The 18,933-nt window shown below is 36.1% G+C and overlaps 1 protein-coding gene and 1 long non-coding RNA gene across 2 annotated transcripts; both read right to left on the bottom strand.

Annotated features, from left to right (window-relative positions):
* Positions 1–3,038: 3,038 nt before the first annotated feature.
* On the bottom strand, positions 3,039–5,437 carry LOC133873813 (uncharacterized). Its single transcript, XR_009901158.1, has 3 exons — positions 5,305–5,437; positions 4,631–4,666; positions 3,039–3,267 (listed from the first exon to the last, which is right to left on the bottom strand). It is a non-coding gene; the product is annotated as an uncharacterized LOC133873813 (long non-coding RNA).
* Positions 5,438–8,002: 2,565 nt separating this feature from the next.
* LOC133873035 (1-acyl-sn-glycerol-3-phosphate acyltransferase 2) lies at positions 8,003–16,470 on the bottom strand. Its single transcript, XM_062310746.1, has 11 exons — positions 16,049–16,470; positions 15,329–15,451; positions 14,472–14,511; positions 14,260–14,333; positions 13,732–13,791; positions 13,143–13,220; positions 12,799–12,957; positions 11,104–11,229; positions 8,874–8,966; positions 8,563–8,649; positions 8,003–8,461 (listed from the first exon to the last, which is right to left on the bottom strand). The coding sequence occupies exons 1-11, from the start codon at positions 16,127–16,129 to the stop codon at positions 8,228–8,230; spliced, it is 1,155 nt and encodes a 384-aa protein (XP_062166730.1). The 5' UTR covers positions 16,130–16,470; the 3' UTR covers positions 8,003–8,227.
* Between the last annotated feature and the right edge of the window lie 2,463 nt (positions 16,471–18,933).

The following is an 18,933-nucleotide window of genomic DNA, read 5'->3' as shown; positions in this document are numbered from 1 at the left end:
TAAGAGCATTTCAAAAATTATGAATTATGCATACTCAGAGAGATGATAAAGAGCATTTCAAAGATATGATTACAGAGAATTCCAAAGTATAAGATTCTATTCATGAATACAGTTTTGAAAGAAAAGAGAATCTAAAGTTAAATTCTGCACATGACTACAGTTATGAAAGCGGCTCTTACAGTTTTGAAATAAAGTTTACAGTTGTAACAGAGCCTACAGTATTACAGAAAACGTTCATGTGCAGTAATTGTTTAACCCTGAGGCACTACTACAGTTAGATTTGGTACCCATAGGGTAGCGCAAGGCAAGCATACCGTAAGTCGGTGTGTGCTACCGGCCGGGGTTGGCCTTCAACCTAGGGAAGATCCCCAACCCGGCGACTCTTCTCTGTGACGACAGGCTGAGTCTATAGGTCCTTTGGACAAAGCCAACGTGCGCCGCTCACGGGAACTGGCGGTGTAGAGTCTATAAAGGGATAAACCACAGAGAAAGGATTAAAGAGAAAACAGAGTTTACTAGATCATTAATAATTTCATAGGCCATTATTTATATTCCTCATTCATTTGTTCTATTAATTGTTCATATGATTATGCCTCCTGCTTTAAAACAATACATTTCTTATCACGAATCATATTTTTAACACGTGTTTTCTTATAAATCATAAACAGTCTAGTAGGTCATTTCTTAAACAATTTGCATAACTATAATCTCCACTTTATAATCACTTAGAGATCACATATCATATTTATACTTTTAAACATCATCGTAATCTTAATATATTCAAAAACACTTAAATCATCTAAAATAAATTAAAATCAATATACTATTAGTTTAGGTTGTAATTCAATTTACTTTATACAATTCATCATATTTGTAATTAATTCTTAACAGTGAGTAGAATAAATCTGTCATTATGCATGACTAAAGATTATGGCATAAAGGTTTATAGCATGTTTTATGTCCCCAGGTGTTGTATTTTCCTTACTGAGTTGTCGAACTCACCTCTTTTTCCCTCCACCCCTTTCCAGATGTCAACAGTAAGACGAAGTCTTTTCCTTGTAAGGGCGTAGACCTCGCTGAGAGCGATAGTTCGTGATGAACCGGCCGGACCCTAGTATTGTATAGTACGTTTTGTTTCTTTTAGAGAATTCAAAGTGTTGTAAAGAATTATTAATAGAAAGGTTTAAAAATAGGAAGTTTTAAATTTATATGTTGTAAATGCACGCTTCCATTTAAAATGTTTGTTTTTAGTACTCAAGTTCGCGTTTCCCTTATATCCCAAAACGGGGGCGTGACATTGCGGTTCTTCACAGTTTTGCCTATTGGCGGCGCGGTGGTTCGACCCCATTTTGCTTGGCCCTTTACGGTGTTTTCTTAAGATCTTAACAATAACAACAATAAGGTTGTTGGACGGAGTTTTGGGGGCAGGGGATCGGGCCTTGCGGTTGGCCATAAAAGGCGAGGAGAGTGTGTTGAGGAATCACACTGTGACGAGGGGGTCGCTATGCGGCTGTTGTAGTCAGCCATGAAAGGCTCGATGGGTGCTTCAAACAGACCGAGTGCGCTTCAATTCTCTGGCCTTGCTCGATGGGTGCTTCAAACAGATTGAGTGCGCTTCAATTTTCTGGCATTGCCTTCTGACCTGAAAGTGAATGATGAGTGTCAAATATTGTATATTTGGACCCATTAATTCACATTTGTTAAACCTTTAGCTTTGTTATTTTTTAATAATGTTTTTTATTAGTTTTTGTATTTTGGTATTTTTCAGACCATTGAGAGAAAACAGCAATTTTAAAGTGAAAAATGAAAAGTTTGGAAGGAAGCACAAAGTCAAAATCGAATTGGATTAAATTTCACATTCTGCACAAGTTATAATATTTTGATCATAACTTTCAGCTCAAATATCTAATTAAAGTGAAATCAGTGGCGTTCAAAAGATAATTTAAAATACTACAAATCATTGTGAAATAGGATTTTCCTAATTCGAATGTTTTCTATGCTATAAGGGCCCTGCAATATAAGAACGCGAATTTCCTTACTCTTGGCGGCTGTAGACATTCAAAACCCTAGCATTATTTTCTCTTATTAGGGTTTTGAGAGGTAGAGGTATCATTTTAAAATATGGGGTCTAACCTAATGTTTTGCCATAAAAACCCCATGATATGCACCACTTATGACACATCCTAACATTGTACATAGCGGCAGCTGGGTTCTTTGGCTTTTATTCTTTGTAAGTTTTTTTTTTTATTTTTATGTTCTTAATAAAATTTAGTTTTTTTCTTCTTAGTGATGAGTAGCTAGTTTTTCAACTAAGGTTGATGATGAAACCTCACATTTGAAGAACAACAATATTTTTATGAGAGTTTATACTATCCCATTTTATTGGGTTTAATATTTCCAGTGTTTTACTTCTTTTCAATTATTGAGATGATTTCTTGGATATCTATTGTGATTTCCGGATACATGTGATGATTCGAGATAGTCTCATTTAATTGATTGCTTAGATTTTTCATTTATCAAAACATTGGATATTCATTGTGTTTTGTTCTACGAATATATTTGATGATTTGATTTAAACCGGATATCTTTTGTGATTTGTGCAAAGAACGGATTCATTTAATGATTTAATTAATTTTTGAAGCATAGTAGAACATACATAGGATTTGTACGGTGAGAATTCGGATATGTATTGGCGAACATGAGAATATGTTGCTGTGATTTGGTGGGTGTTGTTGGGAAATAATCCCGATCTCGCCCAATGGGCCAGATTCACGGCCCATCAGAATCATACTCGGCTAATTAGCCGAGTCTGCGTATTTAAAGGCGGTAATTTGCCGACTTCCACGATAAGGCTAAGGACGGTAAATTACCGACCTTGTACCAGCCAGGGAGGAAACCCCACTACCTACACGACCGCTACTACTTAGGAAGGTGTCCCCACGATCTAAGAGCAGTTGAAGACCGACTGGACCACGATCGCGTCGGCGGTTGAGAACAGATGTCACGCCCCCGTTTTTGGATATAAGGGAAAACGTGAGTTTAAGTGCTAAAAACAAACATTATAAATAAAAGCGTGCATTTACAACTAAAAATTTAAAACTTCTACTCTCTTAAACCTTTCTATATATAAATCTATACAAAATCATGAACTCCAAAAGGAACAAATCGTACTATACAATGTTAGGGTTTGGCTGGTTCATCACGAACTATCGCTCTCAGCGAGGTCTACTCCCTTACAAGAAAGGGACTTCGTCTTACGGTTGTCATCTGGAGAGGGGTGGAGGAAGAAGGGGTGAGTTCGACAACTCAGTAAGGAAAATACAACACCAGGGAAAATAAAACATGCTATAAACCTTTATGCCATAATCTTTAGTCATGCATAATGACAGATTTATTCTACTCACTGTTAAGAATTAATTTCACATATGATGAATTGCATAAAGTAAATTGAATTAGAACCTAAACCAATAGTATATTGATTTTAATTTATTTTAGATGATTTAAATGTATTTGAATATATTAAGATTACGATGATGTTTAGAAGTATGAATATGTGATTTTAGATTGAGTATAAGCTAGAGATTCAAGTTATGAAAAATTGTCTGAGAAGATGATATGCTAGGCTGTTTATGTTTTATAAGAAAACACATATTAAGGCATGATTCATAACATGAGATGTATTGTTTTAAAACAGGTGGCATAGCATATGAACAATTTAATAGAATTTGTAGATTATGAATAATGATATAAGAATGACAGTTTATTATGAGAATGACAGTTTATTATGAGAATGACAGTTTATTATGATCCAGTAATTTCTATTTATCAGTTTTCTCTTTAATCTTTTCTCTGTGGTTTAACCTCTTATTGACTCTACACCGCCAATTCCCGTGAGCGGCACACGTTGGCTTTGTCCAAAGGACCTATAGACTCAGCCTGTCGTCACAGAGAAGAGTCGCCGGGTTGGGGGTCTTCCCTAGGTGAAGGCCAACCTCGGATGGTAGCACACACCGATTTACTGTATGTTTGCCATGCTACCCTATACGGTACCGACCTAACTGTAGTAGTGCCTCAAGGTTAAACAATTACTGCACATAAACGTTTTCTGTAATACTGTAGGCTCTGCTTTATCTGTAAACTTTATTTCAAAACTGTAAGAGCCGCTTTTATAACTGTAGTCATGTGCAGAATTTAACTTTAGATTCTCTTTTCTTTCAAAACTGTATTCATAAATAGAGTCATTTATTTTGGAATGCTCTATAGTCATAACTTTCAAATGCTCTCTTTTTCATCATGCATATTTCACAACTTTGAAATGCTCTTAATTATGACTGTGATTATGCATAAATCATAATTTTAAAATATGCTCTTAATCATATCTGTGAGTATGCATAATTCATAATTTTAAAATGCTCTTAGTCTTAACTATAATTATGCATAAATCATAATTCTTAAAAATGCTCTTAACCAAAACTGTGATTTATGCTCAAAATTCTTAAACAATATCATATGAGTAATAAAGCATGGCATTAAAAATCGCATGAGCAACGCTTTGTAAAATTCCCCAACACTTTTTCAAAAGATTTATAATAAAATCTTGTTGGGGTTTTTCGGTGTTGTATCCCCTTACCTGGACTTTCCATTAGCGTCAGAATCGACCTTTTACCTAGATCAAGCACAAGGATGGATTTAGCGGAGCGTTCTGAAATTTCAGTTTTAATACTTAAATTAATTTATCCTATATATATATTTATAATTTAACAATACCACTTAATAGAATAAAACATCAATATTCTAGAAATTTCACTACAAACTCAACCGACCTAAACCACGAAAAATCCCTCCAAAAACATAAACTCCCTCGTGTCCACTAATTATTAATCCCACTCGCTACTGGCCGAAACAGAGGAAGAACACGGTTACAGAATACCCAAACAGTGAACACCTGAAGTCAGCCCACAATCCAAATTCCTACCCACATATAGATAAAGAATCATCCAACCGAATACTCCAACAGTTTGTAAACTAAAACCCATTTTACATTTTCACAACCCAATTCCAGAGTTAACCACTTCAAACACACGCAATCGGCTAAACAAAACCCTATAAAACTCACTCACTGCCAGTTAAGAACAGGGATCACGAATCCATCTATCCCAACAATTCCAACAAGAAATCAAGCTTCCAAACCATACATATTCAACCCAAAATTAATAGTAATCCCAATCCCATAAAATCATCAACCACTCAAAAAAATCAACAAGATTAAACCAATAATTAATCTAGTATTACAAAACCACTTACTTTGGGGGTTTCTCATAAATCCACCAGAAAACCATGCTGAAACAACCGGAAATCAGTTCTGGAAGTCGCCGGAAAACGCCATGGAGGACCGGGTTCTGGGTCTGTCGGATTTGGGGTCACTGGGCTTCGGGTCACGGGTCGGATTTGGGGTCACTGGGCTAGGCCGGAAAACACCTGAGCCCGCCGAAAATCGGCTTCTGCTCTGCTGGACGACGCCGACCCAGCTCACCCACCGGAAGTCCCGCTCCATGCCGTCGGAAGTCGCGTCCTCCGGCGACCCATGGAGGACTAGCCTCCCCCGACTCTCTCTTCTCCGGTTCGGTTTGGGTCCACCACGATCGGCCCTCTCTCTCTCTCTCTCTCTCTCTCTCTCTCTCTCGATTGTGTTCTCTCTCTCTCGCCTCTGTTTCTCTCCTCTCAAGTCCCCCTCTCTGTTCTCAGGTATAAGAAAAAGAAGAAACGAAGAATAGTAAAGAAAGAAAGAAGAAGACCAAGAAAGAGAAAGAAAATATGAATTTTATAAAACAATAAAAGAACTTGCCGTGCAAGTTTTTCTTTTCTTTTTTTTTTTTTTTAACTAAGGTTACTTTTTATCCTAGTTAGATTAACCTAAGTTAATCTTTTTAATAAAAATCTAGTTAACCCATAGTTAACTTTTATCTAGTTAAATTAACTAGAGTTACTTTTTAAAAAACTAATTAATAAACATAGGTATTTTTTATTGGTTTTAAAAAAAAAAATATATGTTGTCTAATAAAAATTTGGGGTATTACAACAGATTCCAGTAGTGGTCGTGAAGCATTATTCTCCACAATCTCCAGACGGTTAAAAAACCAACCTGGCCACGATTGTTAAGCGTGTGCCCTGATCCCACTCCAAACCTGACACGTGGTCCAACGAAAGAACCAGATCGCTTGCAACACGACATGTATAAATACCTCACTACTGGGCAGGTAATTTAGATTGCTCATTGTGATATAAGAGTGATATACACTTAAGATAAAAACTGACAAAGGCATCGGAGTGGGATTGTCGGATTCCCCCCGACGTAGTTTGTTTTATTTGCAGGATAGCGAAGATAGGCTCAACTGGTTCATCAACTACCATATCAGAAACTGTTCTAACAGGTGTGGATTCTAAAACCTTAATACATTTTCTTTTGTTTTATTTTATTTTATTTTATTTTTTTCACAAAACCCCAAAATTCAGAACTATGTTAAAATAGAATTAGTTTAAATAGAAATTAATTTTTGCAACACAATTCTCTGTAGATACGATATCGCACTTGCACATACACTATATTGCAAACGATTCGTGTGCTTGCGAGTATTAAAATTTGCACATCAGTGAACAGCATAAACGATGACTTTTTGGAGTGAGTAAAATGGAGAACCTTGTATCGAAAAAATCACGGGTGGAGCACGTGACGCCCATTATGTATGGTTTGACAAAAAAGGCTAACAGAATTGCGACATTGAAAAATCGAAAGACTTTGTGAGGCCACATTACAAATTTTTAAAGATTTAAAGCAAGATTGAAAATGGGTGATAACTTTGGGGGGTGAATTGTATTTAACCAAAAAAATAAAAACCCAAGAAAGCCACCCCTAGGCATCTGGGGATGGTGGCTAGACTAGCCCCAGGTGTCCGGGGGTGGCTCTGCCACCACCGTCAGATTCGAGCCATCCCCAAAATAGCTGGTTAGGGATGGCCGAGCCACCCCCGAGCGGTTACAAGGGTGGCTCGGCCACCTCCAAACAACTGTTGAGGGTGGCCGACCACCCATGGGGGTGGCAGAGCTACCCCTAGGGTGGTTCGAAAACCATCCAAATTTTGTTTTTTTGTTTTTTTAAAAAAATAATAATAATAATTAGTTTTAATTTTATAATAATAAAAAAAACCATTTTTGTATATATTTTTCTTAATTATATTCAATTCAATTCACACTCCAAAAATCTTTTTTTTTTTAATTTTGTTTCAGATTTTAAACCATCCAAACATAATTTTCTAAAATAAAATTTTTCGGTATTCACACTTTTGAATATAATAAAAAAATTCAAATACTCAAACGAACTGGCAATCCGGCGGATAATATACGCCCCCGTTTCGTCAGAAAAAGGACAAACCTTTCTAGGCACTCCGACCGTAATTGTTTCACTAGAGAACAGTCTTGCTATAAGATCTTTCTTCTTTCTTTATCACTATAAAGGCTTATTTTTGTCGAGGAAAGAGGACAAAATGAAAACTAGAGAGAAAGAATGTGCGTGAGAGAGAGAGAGAGAGAGAGAGAGAATGATGTGCAATATTCTATAAATCCTCAAATCCACAAAATTTCATATAAAAATACATGCTATCATAATCCTTTCTAAAGAAAATGAAGAAAAGACTCATCCTCTAATCTGAAATAGGCCCTGTACTTTTATAAATCAGAACTCGATTCACGGACAAGTTAACGACGGAGTCAAATCCTTTTTGCTTCTATAACTTGCGTTTTATGCGGTTTGATCCTTGTATCCTAATTACCGGAACAAAGGGTCCCTCTCTTGAACCCCTACAATTTCCCCTGCCCTCTTTGCGCAGGTAAATTGTAGGGAATCTCTATCCCACTGAACCTGGTGTTCTTTTTGAAGGAAAAAAAATTAGAATTCTTGCTATACAAAAGAACCGCAACTGCTGCTAAATTCAACTTAGAGAGTCTATACAGAATTACCGTAATTGAACAGCAAATAATGAATAGAAATTCATACATATTGTGCATTATATAAAAATAAATAAAGACATACTAATTAGAATTTTAAAATGGAAGCACGCTGAGGTAAGCAAGCGAGACAAACACAATTACAAGTATACTAAATTCTCAAAATTACAACTGTTGATGAAGTTGACAATGTATGGACGACGACTCTGGGGAAGGAAAAGGTGAGTTAGTGATGTTTGGCTACCGGATGCTCTCCCCCATTCTTGGGCTTCGCTGGAGCAACCTTGGCAGGGGTTGAGCGCTCTGACTGTGAGAACCGAATCAAGATCTGCATGAGGAAAGTGACAAAGGCCAAACCGACTGCCGATATTGCAATACCCTTCCGCGAGTATAAAAGTGAAGACCAATGGAGGAACTTCAGAGCCCCAAATATAAGCAGGCATGCCCAAGAGGTAACAACCTGTTCAAAAAAAGAAACAAGTTAATCAGAAAAACAACCCCTGCAACCCCAGAACAGTGAAAATGAATGGTGTCGGTGCTGCTTTAGAACAAATATCTCACCAAAAGAGACTTTATTGGCCGACCAGTATTCTGCAATTCTTGATCACCGAAGGTGTCCTCAGCTACATGTTTATCCAATAATGCATCCTGGTAGGCCAAAAGCAAACAGTAAGACAATCACAAGGAGGAAACTGATAAATGACTTTACTGCATGCACAACCAGATAAAATGTTTTTACGTTTAGGGATCAAGAATATGCAGCTGTTTTAAAGTCTTACTATTCATTTTCCACTGCATGTGATAAACATTTCAGATTTGCATAACTGTTATACAAATGAAAACAACACTCTGAAACAAGGGTTAGTATGCACCTTGGCAACAAATATATCTCTACACCATTGTGCAACAGCTTCATCTGTTTCAGGCAAGTCCTTCATCAAATGCCGCTTAATGTGCACGTGCATCTGCAGGAGAGCCAGCACTACATGTTACATGAACCAAACCAAATATAATCAAAAAGTCACAAAGTGATTTGTTAATGACAACAACTCCCCCCCCAACCCAAAAAAGAAAAAAGAAAAAAAAGAGGGGGAGTTGAAATTGGTGGAACCCATATAGATCTAGATATTAGAGGAATCTATTACGAAGGGTTTGCATCTAACCTCGTCAGAAAGACTTGGATCTAGAATATTATTTTCTTATTCCCTAAGTTCTATAAGCTATAAGCCCCATAAAAAGCTTCTTCATTGCAAATAATTCAGATTTGGGGAATATCTGAAAGCTTGTGCCCCATCCCCCCGCCCATTTTTTCCTTCTCTCTTTTCATCTTCTCCAGGTTCTTCTCTCTAAACCTTTCAGATCTGATCTCCCCTCACGTCTCCTTTATCATCTCCAAGCTTCTCTATCCTTGTCTCTTAGTTATCTATCTTCTTCTCCCAATCTCCTCCATCTTCAAGTATCCCCTTGGTTTCTTCCTACTGAATAGTTTTTTGATCATGTGACTGGATCTAGTCAATTGGATTTGAATCGGAGATCTTGAACTCCAGTTTGTGAGATACTCTTGCAGCGAGTAAAATTACATGAGAGAAAGAAACCCCAAAGGACAGGTCACGGCGGATGAAATCGAGAAGGTTGTGTTGAGTTTTAACCGAGATAAAGCCCCGGGTCTGGGTGGATTCGGTCCTGGTTGACTGATTGAGCTGGATCACATAATTGCGAGACGATTAGGTTCGTCCATGACGCTTACAGGAGAGTAAGAACAAGTCTTCTTCTTTTTTTGTTGTGTGTGTGTGTGTGTGGGGGGGGGGGGGGGGGGGGGGGTGCAGCATTGCAAATAAGAAAAGGATTCAATCCAGCCACAAGTCCCTAGTACTGGGCAAAGGCCGGCTCAACAGCAGTATCCCCAGGTCGACTGGAAGAAATATTTCTTCTCACTGACCCGTTTAAGTGCAGGAGCGACAGCTATAGAATTCACTAATGCAGCTATCATACGCATTTAATAATGCTTTATTATTTCCCGAGTCAACAATATCGGACACTCTCCAGAGTTGCATCTTAATCTAATATGCTCATTCATTTTCACAAGCAAAACATGAGAGAATTGACAAATGCAGGGACCCCTACACTTCAAAACTGTTATTACATTCTTCATAAGTACCATCTATCCCTAAATTCTATGGCCACTGAATTATTTTTTTCATAAGTGTTTTTTTTTTTTTTTTTTTGAGGAACCCTTCCAAGGTAGGGCCACTTAGTGTACCCACCTCTGTCAGGTAAACCTCCGATCCGTGTAAAGAGCCCCCTCCACACGGATTAGGTAATACTCCGATTTCGCTTGCGGGCTGGCCCCAATGAATTGTTTGCATTCAAGGGGATTTGAACCTTTAGACCTCATGGGACTACCACAAAGATCAATACCCTTACCACTTGAGCCAACCCCCTGAGGACTACGCAAATTAAGAGCTAAAGCACTATCTTCAAAACTTCTATCATTTCTTTCCCTCCGAACACACCACAAAAAGTAGGATGGGAGCATCATCCACATAGCTGCATTTTGAAGACTGCCTCCCAACCCTCTCCAACAAGCTACTACTCTATTAAGGATGACCCAAGCCAACCCAACACAATTGAAAATAGCACTCAACAAGGCACTGTCAATCTTACAATGGAGAAGAAGATGAGCCACAAACTCCCCCACTCCTCTTATACATACAACATCAGTCAACCATAATAACATGCCATCTCCTTAAGTTATCCATGGTGAGGGGAATTATTGCATCTGATAAGCTTTACAATTTTGGAGCATAAATGACATATAGCCTAAAACAATATTAGAGTGAAAGAAAAGGTTGTTTCAACAGGGGAAAATCAAATGTCAATAGAAAATCCGCAGCCTCGCTTAGATGTGCATTATTTTAATGCAGAATTAATACATCAAATTCCAGGTCCACACATGACATTAGTAGAATGCTCTAGACAAGATGAAACAAATATACATGGCATGTAGTAATGAAGCAATGCCAAATTCAAACCCAGTTGTTAAAAAGAAACCTAAATCACTTTATGTGGCAGTTCAAAAAGCTACTACTTTAGTTGGCTTACCACAGAAGGTTGACCCTTGAAGAGTCTTAGCATTGTAGGTGAAGTTGAATTTTTAGGAATAGCCACTGTTACATCATAAACCGCTGGAACAAATGAGCGCATATGAGTTACTGCTGAAACAAATCCCTGAAAGCAGTACCGTGGATATTAGAATCCAAAAGAGGGATGGCTCATGGTTATGCAAATACAAAATATATATTTTTTTTTTTGTTAAGTAAAATACAAAATAAATTGACGGATTAAAATTGAGAACAGACATGGATCCCATCTAGGGAAAGGATGGAATATAAACAGCATTAATCACTCCAATACCAACTTCACAATACAAGTGACGGGAGGGAGGAATGTCCAATTGTATAAGGCTATCCTATGTCAGTACACTCTGAGAGATCTGGTTCCGTTTCTTTTCTTTTCTTAGGAAAGCATCTGTTTTGCAAAATAGATATAGTCAGTACTATTTGACATCTGGTTCTGTTTCTTTTCTTAGAAAACCATATAGTTTGCAAACTACTCTATAGTCAGTAGTCTCCCTCTTGGGCATGTGTCCTGGGAAATACAACCATAGTATGCAGGTCAGCAAAAGATAAGGATTGAATCAATATGGATAGGAACAATTGTGTAAAGCTTATAGGAACAAGTCTGCCCAGATCAACCAGAATACATTATAAGGCTTCTCCCACTTGCATAACTGAGAGGATTTAAACACCGAAACTCAATTTGATAGAACAAAGCTTGCTTGAGTTACATTGAAAGAACTGAGCACGTAACTTTCGTCATCCCTTTTGCTCAAGCAAATATAAGTTTTATAAAAGAACTTTCACGGTTGCCTTGCTATTCAAAAATTTTAATCTCTTACATCATGAAATTCTTTGGCCCTCTTCAGTTTCTAACCCTTTTTTTTTCTTGTTGAATTCACGTGCTATATTGTCCAACATCTAAAAGAAGTCAATACGTTTGATCTATACATGAAAAGATTGAAGAAACTTCTAAGTCATCAAACAATCTTTCTTTGCCTTCACTTGACTTTTGAATCATTATTAATAATTGCCTCATCACAAGTCTTATCAGAACTGATGAACTCATAAATTTAAATTAACTTAACTAAAAGGAATACAGTTCCCCAAGTATCCGTATCCTAAGAACTTCTTTTATTGACATAAAGAAAGTAATAACCCCAGAAAACTTAGCAGAGTTGATAGGTTTCTAAACATAGAATCACTCCCAAACATCTGCTTCCACACAGCAAGTGTATCATTAATCATGATGATCAAACAGCAAATGGCAGTAACACAGGAAAGAAATGAAGCTTAAGAAAGGGATTTAGCTCAACTGATTACCACGTGAGGATCAAAAACTAAAATCAGGGGGTACCATTCTTTTCAGCCAAACTGGTAGGTAAATGTTAGCTCAAAATATTTGTTAGTCCTAGTTGGGCGATAAAAATGAAATCAGTTACAAAGGCACAGACAGATACTAACATGAGGTGGCTAGTAAGTATTAGGGGATGCTCCTAAGACGGGTTATTTGTGATTTTTTTTCTTGTACAGAAGTAAAGAACTTTCAGAAGCCCTCCCCCCCCCCCCCCCCCCCCCCTCTCCTTCTCTCTCTCTCTCTCTCAAAAACAGGGAAGAAGAAAGAAATTAATTTTAAGAGACCAAAAAAAAAAAAAAAGACGGAGTGCCATGAGAATCTGACCTTAGTACGAGGAATCAAAACATTTCTAGGAACAGGCAACCCTGTTGAGGCTGCATACTCCTGAGCAGCTAAAAGCTTTGCCTGCGTGAAGCGAGTTCCCTCTACAAATAGAGCCAACCAGAAGGGCTGAGGGTAGTCCTTTAGCCGTAGAAGGCCTGACTGCAGATATAGTTTTACATGTAGTTTTACAAGATTCAAATGAGATCAACATGGGTGATTCCAAACAAAAACACAAACACAGATAGAGAGAGATGTACGTATTAAAAATACATGTATGAGTACTTGTGTAGGTTGAGTTTATGCATGTATACATATATTGAGAAAACGTTCTTATACACCCATACCTTTAATGTGCTTTCATCCTTGGCCCAGCTTCTTTCCAGAAAAAGATACTCAGAAAACCACATTGACCAACCTATGACCTGCAAATATTGGACATAGTCTTGATCCTCAATATATAGGGGTGTGTAAAACACTCCCCTCAAAAAAAGAAAAAAAAAAAAGAAAGAAAAAGGATAAGGATAAGGATGCCTATAGTGAATGACAGGTAATAAGAAACAAGAACCGGATTGACAAGGGAAAGAATTGAGTCAAAATTCTAAACTTGTAATAATTTCACATTTCACTTCATAATAAAAACACAAATATGAACCCAGCTTCTCACTCCCTATCAGGACATACACACTTAAAATACTGAATAGCATCTGAATTCCCTAAGTTGTCATAACCACTGAATGACTACACCAGAGTAACAATGAACAATGCTAGTCCATTTAGCAGGTTAAAAATCTATTCCATTTTTCTTTTCTTCGTTCTTCTTTTTATAAGTTAAAAAGACATTCCGACTAAGGATTGATTATAAGTGCAAACTGAACTTTTGGAATAATGAATTTCATCTCAATCATACACACAATTTTCAAGGTGGAAACATACCGGAAGGAGCTTTGATGATTTCTTCATTACAGCTAATGTGCTGCCAAGGCAACCTGACCGCTGTTGTAATTGAATTTCAATAATCAATCAGCAATAGAAAACATAACATAAATCACCGACATCAAAATCACTAATTATCAATTCAAACAGTACCCTAGATATAGGAGACACATACTTGAATGTTTTTGTGACTCCCTGACTACGCAGTATATATTATTTAATAAGTAACAAAATTCATTAAAAAAAATAATGAAAGGGTGTAGAGTCTATAAGTGGGACATGTACACGGTATATAAACATCAGATATATATAGATACATATACATATGTATTTATGCGAAAATGTTTCTTTGTCAGAGTATCTGATTATCTCTTTATGTATGCATCAAATAAACAAACGTGACAAGTGTATGTTGGATTGCTCGTATCAATGTGCACTCACACAATTAAACCCACAACATATAAATGTGCACTGCATGTATGTGTGTGGGACACATGTGATTAAGGTCACACAATATAAGTCATGCACCTGAGCCACAACCCATCCAAGGAGCCAATCAATGTCACTCTTGTGATTGCATATGAGAAGTGCATGTTCTTTACCTGGAAAAAATACCACATGAGCAGATAGATAAGCTACTTGGAATATTTGGAACAGGAGAATATCTTTTTCCTTTTTCCTCCAACACAAAGAAACACCAAGCACCAAACTGTTGCACTCAACAAGTTCTGTATCCTTACCCATTAATTGAAAGGTTTCACGATCTATAAATAGTTGGATCTGCAGCCAGAAGGGTTTCAGTGATCATTATTTAATTTTCCAGATGCTACAACAAACTATAACATAAATCCACATTCATAAGGAATTCGTTAGGTGTTACCAATCAGGTTTCTGTTATAACAGGTTGTCATATTAGCAAATTCTCTCCAAAAACATGTCAGTTAAAAGTACGCAAATCTTTTAAAAAAAATATTGAAAGAAGAAATATGAGCGACACAAAATAGGAATATAAGGAATTGTTGTTTAAGTAGTACCAATGTTAACTTCTATTCATTATAAAGATTTCCTATTACAATTTTGACATTTAAGCTCCATTGTGTAGTCCTGGGTGTGGTTGCATGGGTGGAAAAGTAGAACTCAATCTGCTTCTTATCTTGATTACTTCTCCTCAATATTTGACCCTCATGGCTGGCTAGGATCAGCCTTGCTAGTTGGGAGTTAATATCATCATTGTCAACACTTTTAAGATTGCGTTTTCTTAACAACGGAAAGAGTCTAAGAGATATCGAATGAAATACCACAAAAAAGAGACAGATAGAACCATGCCACACTACATACACTGCAAGGTGGATATATGAACAAATAAAAAACTAATTACAGCTTCCCAATAATATTAAACAGACTAGAATTAAAACAAGCCTACCCAAATATATATTACAACAGAATCCTCTTCAAGAATCAAAGCTGTATCATCTAGAACTATGCCATCTATAAGTAAATGAAATTACTCCAAAAAATGACTACTGTATACTAAGATTTACTCAGAATTCTTCTGTATAAACCAATAAAATGGCATCGTAAGCAGGGTGATTTACACCTTAACTCCTGCCCACCAATCGATCAGCCATACAAGCTCTAGCCACAACAATTCTGCAACCACTCTGTTGATCCTTCTGTACGTATTCTTCGACAGTGGCCGAACAAGGACAAAGCAAATTGCCTGAAAAGAAGGTCCAACAGTCCATTCACTCAGTTAACTGATCCTAACTAATTGGAAAAATAAAAAAAGAAACAAGTTATACACAGTGAGAGATAACAAGATTAACACGAGATTATGTTAATTTAAGCAAAAACAGAACAAATAAAATGTTTATGCTCTTATGTTCCTACAAATGAAAAGGCAAACAAAAAAAAATATATATTGAGCTCAAGTGACTAGTGGATTTTGATTTGGCGAGGTCGCATGCTATGGAACACCAAATATTTAATATATTAATTTATCGTGTTTTCCCCACATTTTCTCAGAAACCAAACAAAGAAAAAGAGAAATGAACAAGTCTTCACTCATTGCATATGAGAAAGAGAGATTGGCTCAAATGCAATACAAGGCGAAAACAAAAACCTAGATTCACATGCAAGGAAACTGACGAGCTCTACCTCTAATGAGCAACCAATGAAATTAACAAAGCAAAAAAAAAAAAAAAAACCCGAAAAGCCCGAAACCTCAACCAAACCAACCCAAAAAATTGAAGGATTAGAGAAATCCATCCAAGAACTTGACGGAAATCAAATCGGAGTCAAATTTACAAAGGAATACCTGAACGATATTCACGACGAGGCCCGAAACGAAGAAGAGGATGCCCAATGGGACGACGACAGCTGCCGCTGCAATCGCCATGCCCAAAACGCACAGCACCACCCACTCACTCCCTACAGAAAGAAAGACGCACACAGATTCACAGAACAACAGAGACAAGAGAGATATATCTCTGCTGTGATGCTTATGCTAGTGGATGAGCTACAAGCGATTCTAGATTGGGGAACTATTAACTAACGTCTGTGTGACCGCGTGTATGAAAAGGCTCTGACCAGTGACCACACTCTCTGTTAGCGTCTGAACGTTTTAAAGTCTGTTTCCCATTTGAAGGAGAAGGGAGACGGGGAGGATTGAACCTTGCCAATCTGGATTCTGGTGATCTTCATCCGGTCGGCAGCGGGTCGGTTTAGATCCATGTGAATGTTCGGCTCGGGTTTGCTTTTCGAAAACTTCAAATTATATAATTAAACTTATTTTTGCAATGTAACTTTTTATTCGTAGCTTAATTAACACATTAAACGACTGCTCTTTAATTTATTTTTTTCTATGATGAAGGTAATCATTAGGAGTGAAATATAAGTGATTTATTTTACTTTCAAAATTTTAGTTTGTATCATTACATAACAACAACATATTTATTATGTAACAACGTAAATACAATTAGATCTGTGAAATTTAATTTAGACCATAAAATAAATTTTTTATATTTTAAATAAAGTTGAAAGCATTATCATCCATTTAGTAGGCTCATTTCCCTTTCTACTTCTTGTTCCCACTCTCCCCTACCAGCTTTTTTGTTTGTAGGTGTTCTCTGACTATATCAGCAATTTTGACATCTACGTTATGCATTTGTTCATCTATTTTCATATTGTGTCGTTCGGCCCGTTCATCTCCTCTCTGGCCGCTGTTGCTGTTTGCTGACTATGGGATGAAGGTTAGTAACGTGTGATGGATTATCTTTCACGGCCTGGATAGTTCGGTGTGAAGAGTTATCTCTCACGGCCGGTTTAAATAAATTTTTAGGATATTTGGCTACTCTTGTCTTATATCTAGTCTGCTCGGAGCAGATATATTCTTTAACTATTTTTGTACATGAGTTAGTTAAAATGAAAGTCATAGATAACACTTTATTGTAAGAATTTTGTTTGTATTTATAACTATGTAACCTCATAACATGTGGTTATGATTTTGCAAAACTTTATGGTTTGTAATATAAAAGTTTTATACTCGTGATCTTTGATCATTGAAATACTAAAATATTTCGTTAAAAAAAAAAAAAAAAGTCATATATAACTCCCAAAAGGATAATTTGATAGAGTAATGCTAAGAACTATTTTTTTTTTTATCATTTTCTTATCCTCCAAAATTAATCTGACTTTTAAAATCGTCATTGAATTTGAGATTGATCATTATTGAATTTTAAAAGACAAATCAACTTTGAGATGATAAAAATATGATATTTAGTATTATTCTATTGGATAAGTAATGTTTCAATTTATTTGATATTTATCAAGACTCAACCTGTCATTTGAATTCTTCGATTTCTTTTTTATTTTTTTTTGCAATTCATATGCAAATAAACATCTAGAGTTTGATTTAAACCAAAATACTCAAATCAAAAACTCTTATGCATCTAAAACACCAAACACTTTGGAGGTGTTTGGTTCTTGTTTTGGCAACTAGTTTATTATTTTCAAAGTCACGATAACTAAAAAGAAATATATGATTAATAACTATAACGGTTTGGTTTGATTTGATTTGATTTTTTCTTTAATAATAATAATAAAAAAAAAATCCAAAACATGTTGAAAGTGAAGAAGGCGTATAGAAGTGTAAAAGAATCATCATATCTCTATCGTCAAATTTTTATTTTTATTTTTATTATTAATTTTTTGTTCTCTCCCTTTCCATCAATATATTTAGCAATCACTTGTTTTTATTTGTGTAAACATAATAAATATTTGGAAAAATATTCTAAGACCCTCCTGTATTTCATGTGATTTTGACTTTTAGATTCAGTTTTAAATTTTGTAAATTTAAGAAATCTAAATTTATGTTCGCTTTAAAAAAAAGAAAAAAAAAAAATAAGAAGAAGAAGCATAAAAATACAATTATGTCCACTTCCGATGATCCCGATATAAATTGATGTTTGTTGGCGTGTAGGAGTTGGAATGTTTGTGATAGGAGGAGGCTACGAGCCCTTGCCCTTGTGTGTACGTCTAGACTATTAGGGATGGGATGGGATGTCATGATCCTCAGACTCAGACGTCGGCGATGGAGACCACGTGGCAGTCATGTATGACTGCATCAGCTAGGTCAGGAGTAAATGCAAATTATGAGGGTAGGGTTTTTCTTTAAAAATAAAAAAATAAGGATCGTGAAATTATATAATTATTTATTTAAATTTGAAAGAATTTAAGCATGTAATTATGAGAGATTATTTATGAGATTCACCCGACTGGATAAATGATTGGACAGCCTATTTTTTATTTGGTCATGCACGTCCTACAAGTAGTATTTCATAATCACTTGTCCGAATTCTCTTACATTCAGACAAATAATTATAAAGAATTCTAATAAAAAAAATATAGTATGTTTGAAATAATGAGTTTTTATAGTTAAAAAGAACTTTATTTTTAAGCTTATTAGAAGTTTTGATGTTGAAATAACTCTAAAAATAAAAATAAAAATAAAAATAATAATAGTATATATGTGATCCTCTAAGCCTGTCGATATCATCAATGTCTGAGGAGCATTGAAAATTGCCAGGATCTACAATCCCATAATTGCCGTTACAACTCCTTTCTGCGGACTAGAAATTATGAAATGCAAAGGAGTAGAAGAAATCTATGACAGCTAAGAAAAATTGTATCGATATTATATTA

Source organism: Alnus glutinosa, chromosome 7 (assembly GCF_958979055.1).
Source record: "Alnus glutinosa chromosome 7, dhAlnGlut1.1, whole genome shotgun sequence".
Classification (NCBI taxonomy): domain Eukaryota; kingdom Viridiplantae; phylum Streptophyta; class Magnoliopsida; order Fagales; family Betulaceae; genus Alnus; species Alnus glutinosa.
The sequence above is the reverse complement of the archived record's forward strand: the minus strand, read 5'-3'. Positions and strand labels throughout refer to the sequence as shown.

What these genes read in the sequence shown, in the direction of transcription:
- LOC133873035 (XM_062310746.1), bottom strand. Translation starts at nt 16,129, where the DNA reads ATGGCGATTGCAGCGGCAGCTGTCGTCGTCCCATTGGGCATCCTCTTC. An exon ending in TTTTGATTCCTCGTACTAAG is followed by an intron (nt 11,230 to 12,798) that starts GTCAGATTCTCA and finishes TACTGCTTTCAG; the next exon opens with GGATTTGTTTCAGCAGTAAC. An exon ending in TCAAGGGTCAACCTTCTGTG is followed by an intron (nt 8,967 to 11,103) that starts GTAAGCCAACTA and finishes GCTCTCCTGCAG; the next exon opens with ATGCACGTGCACATTAAGCG.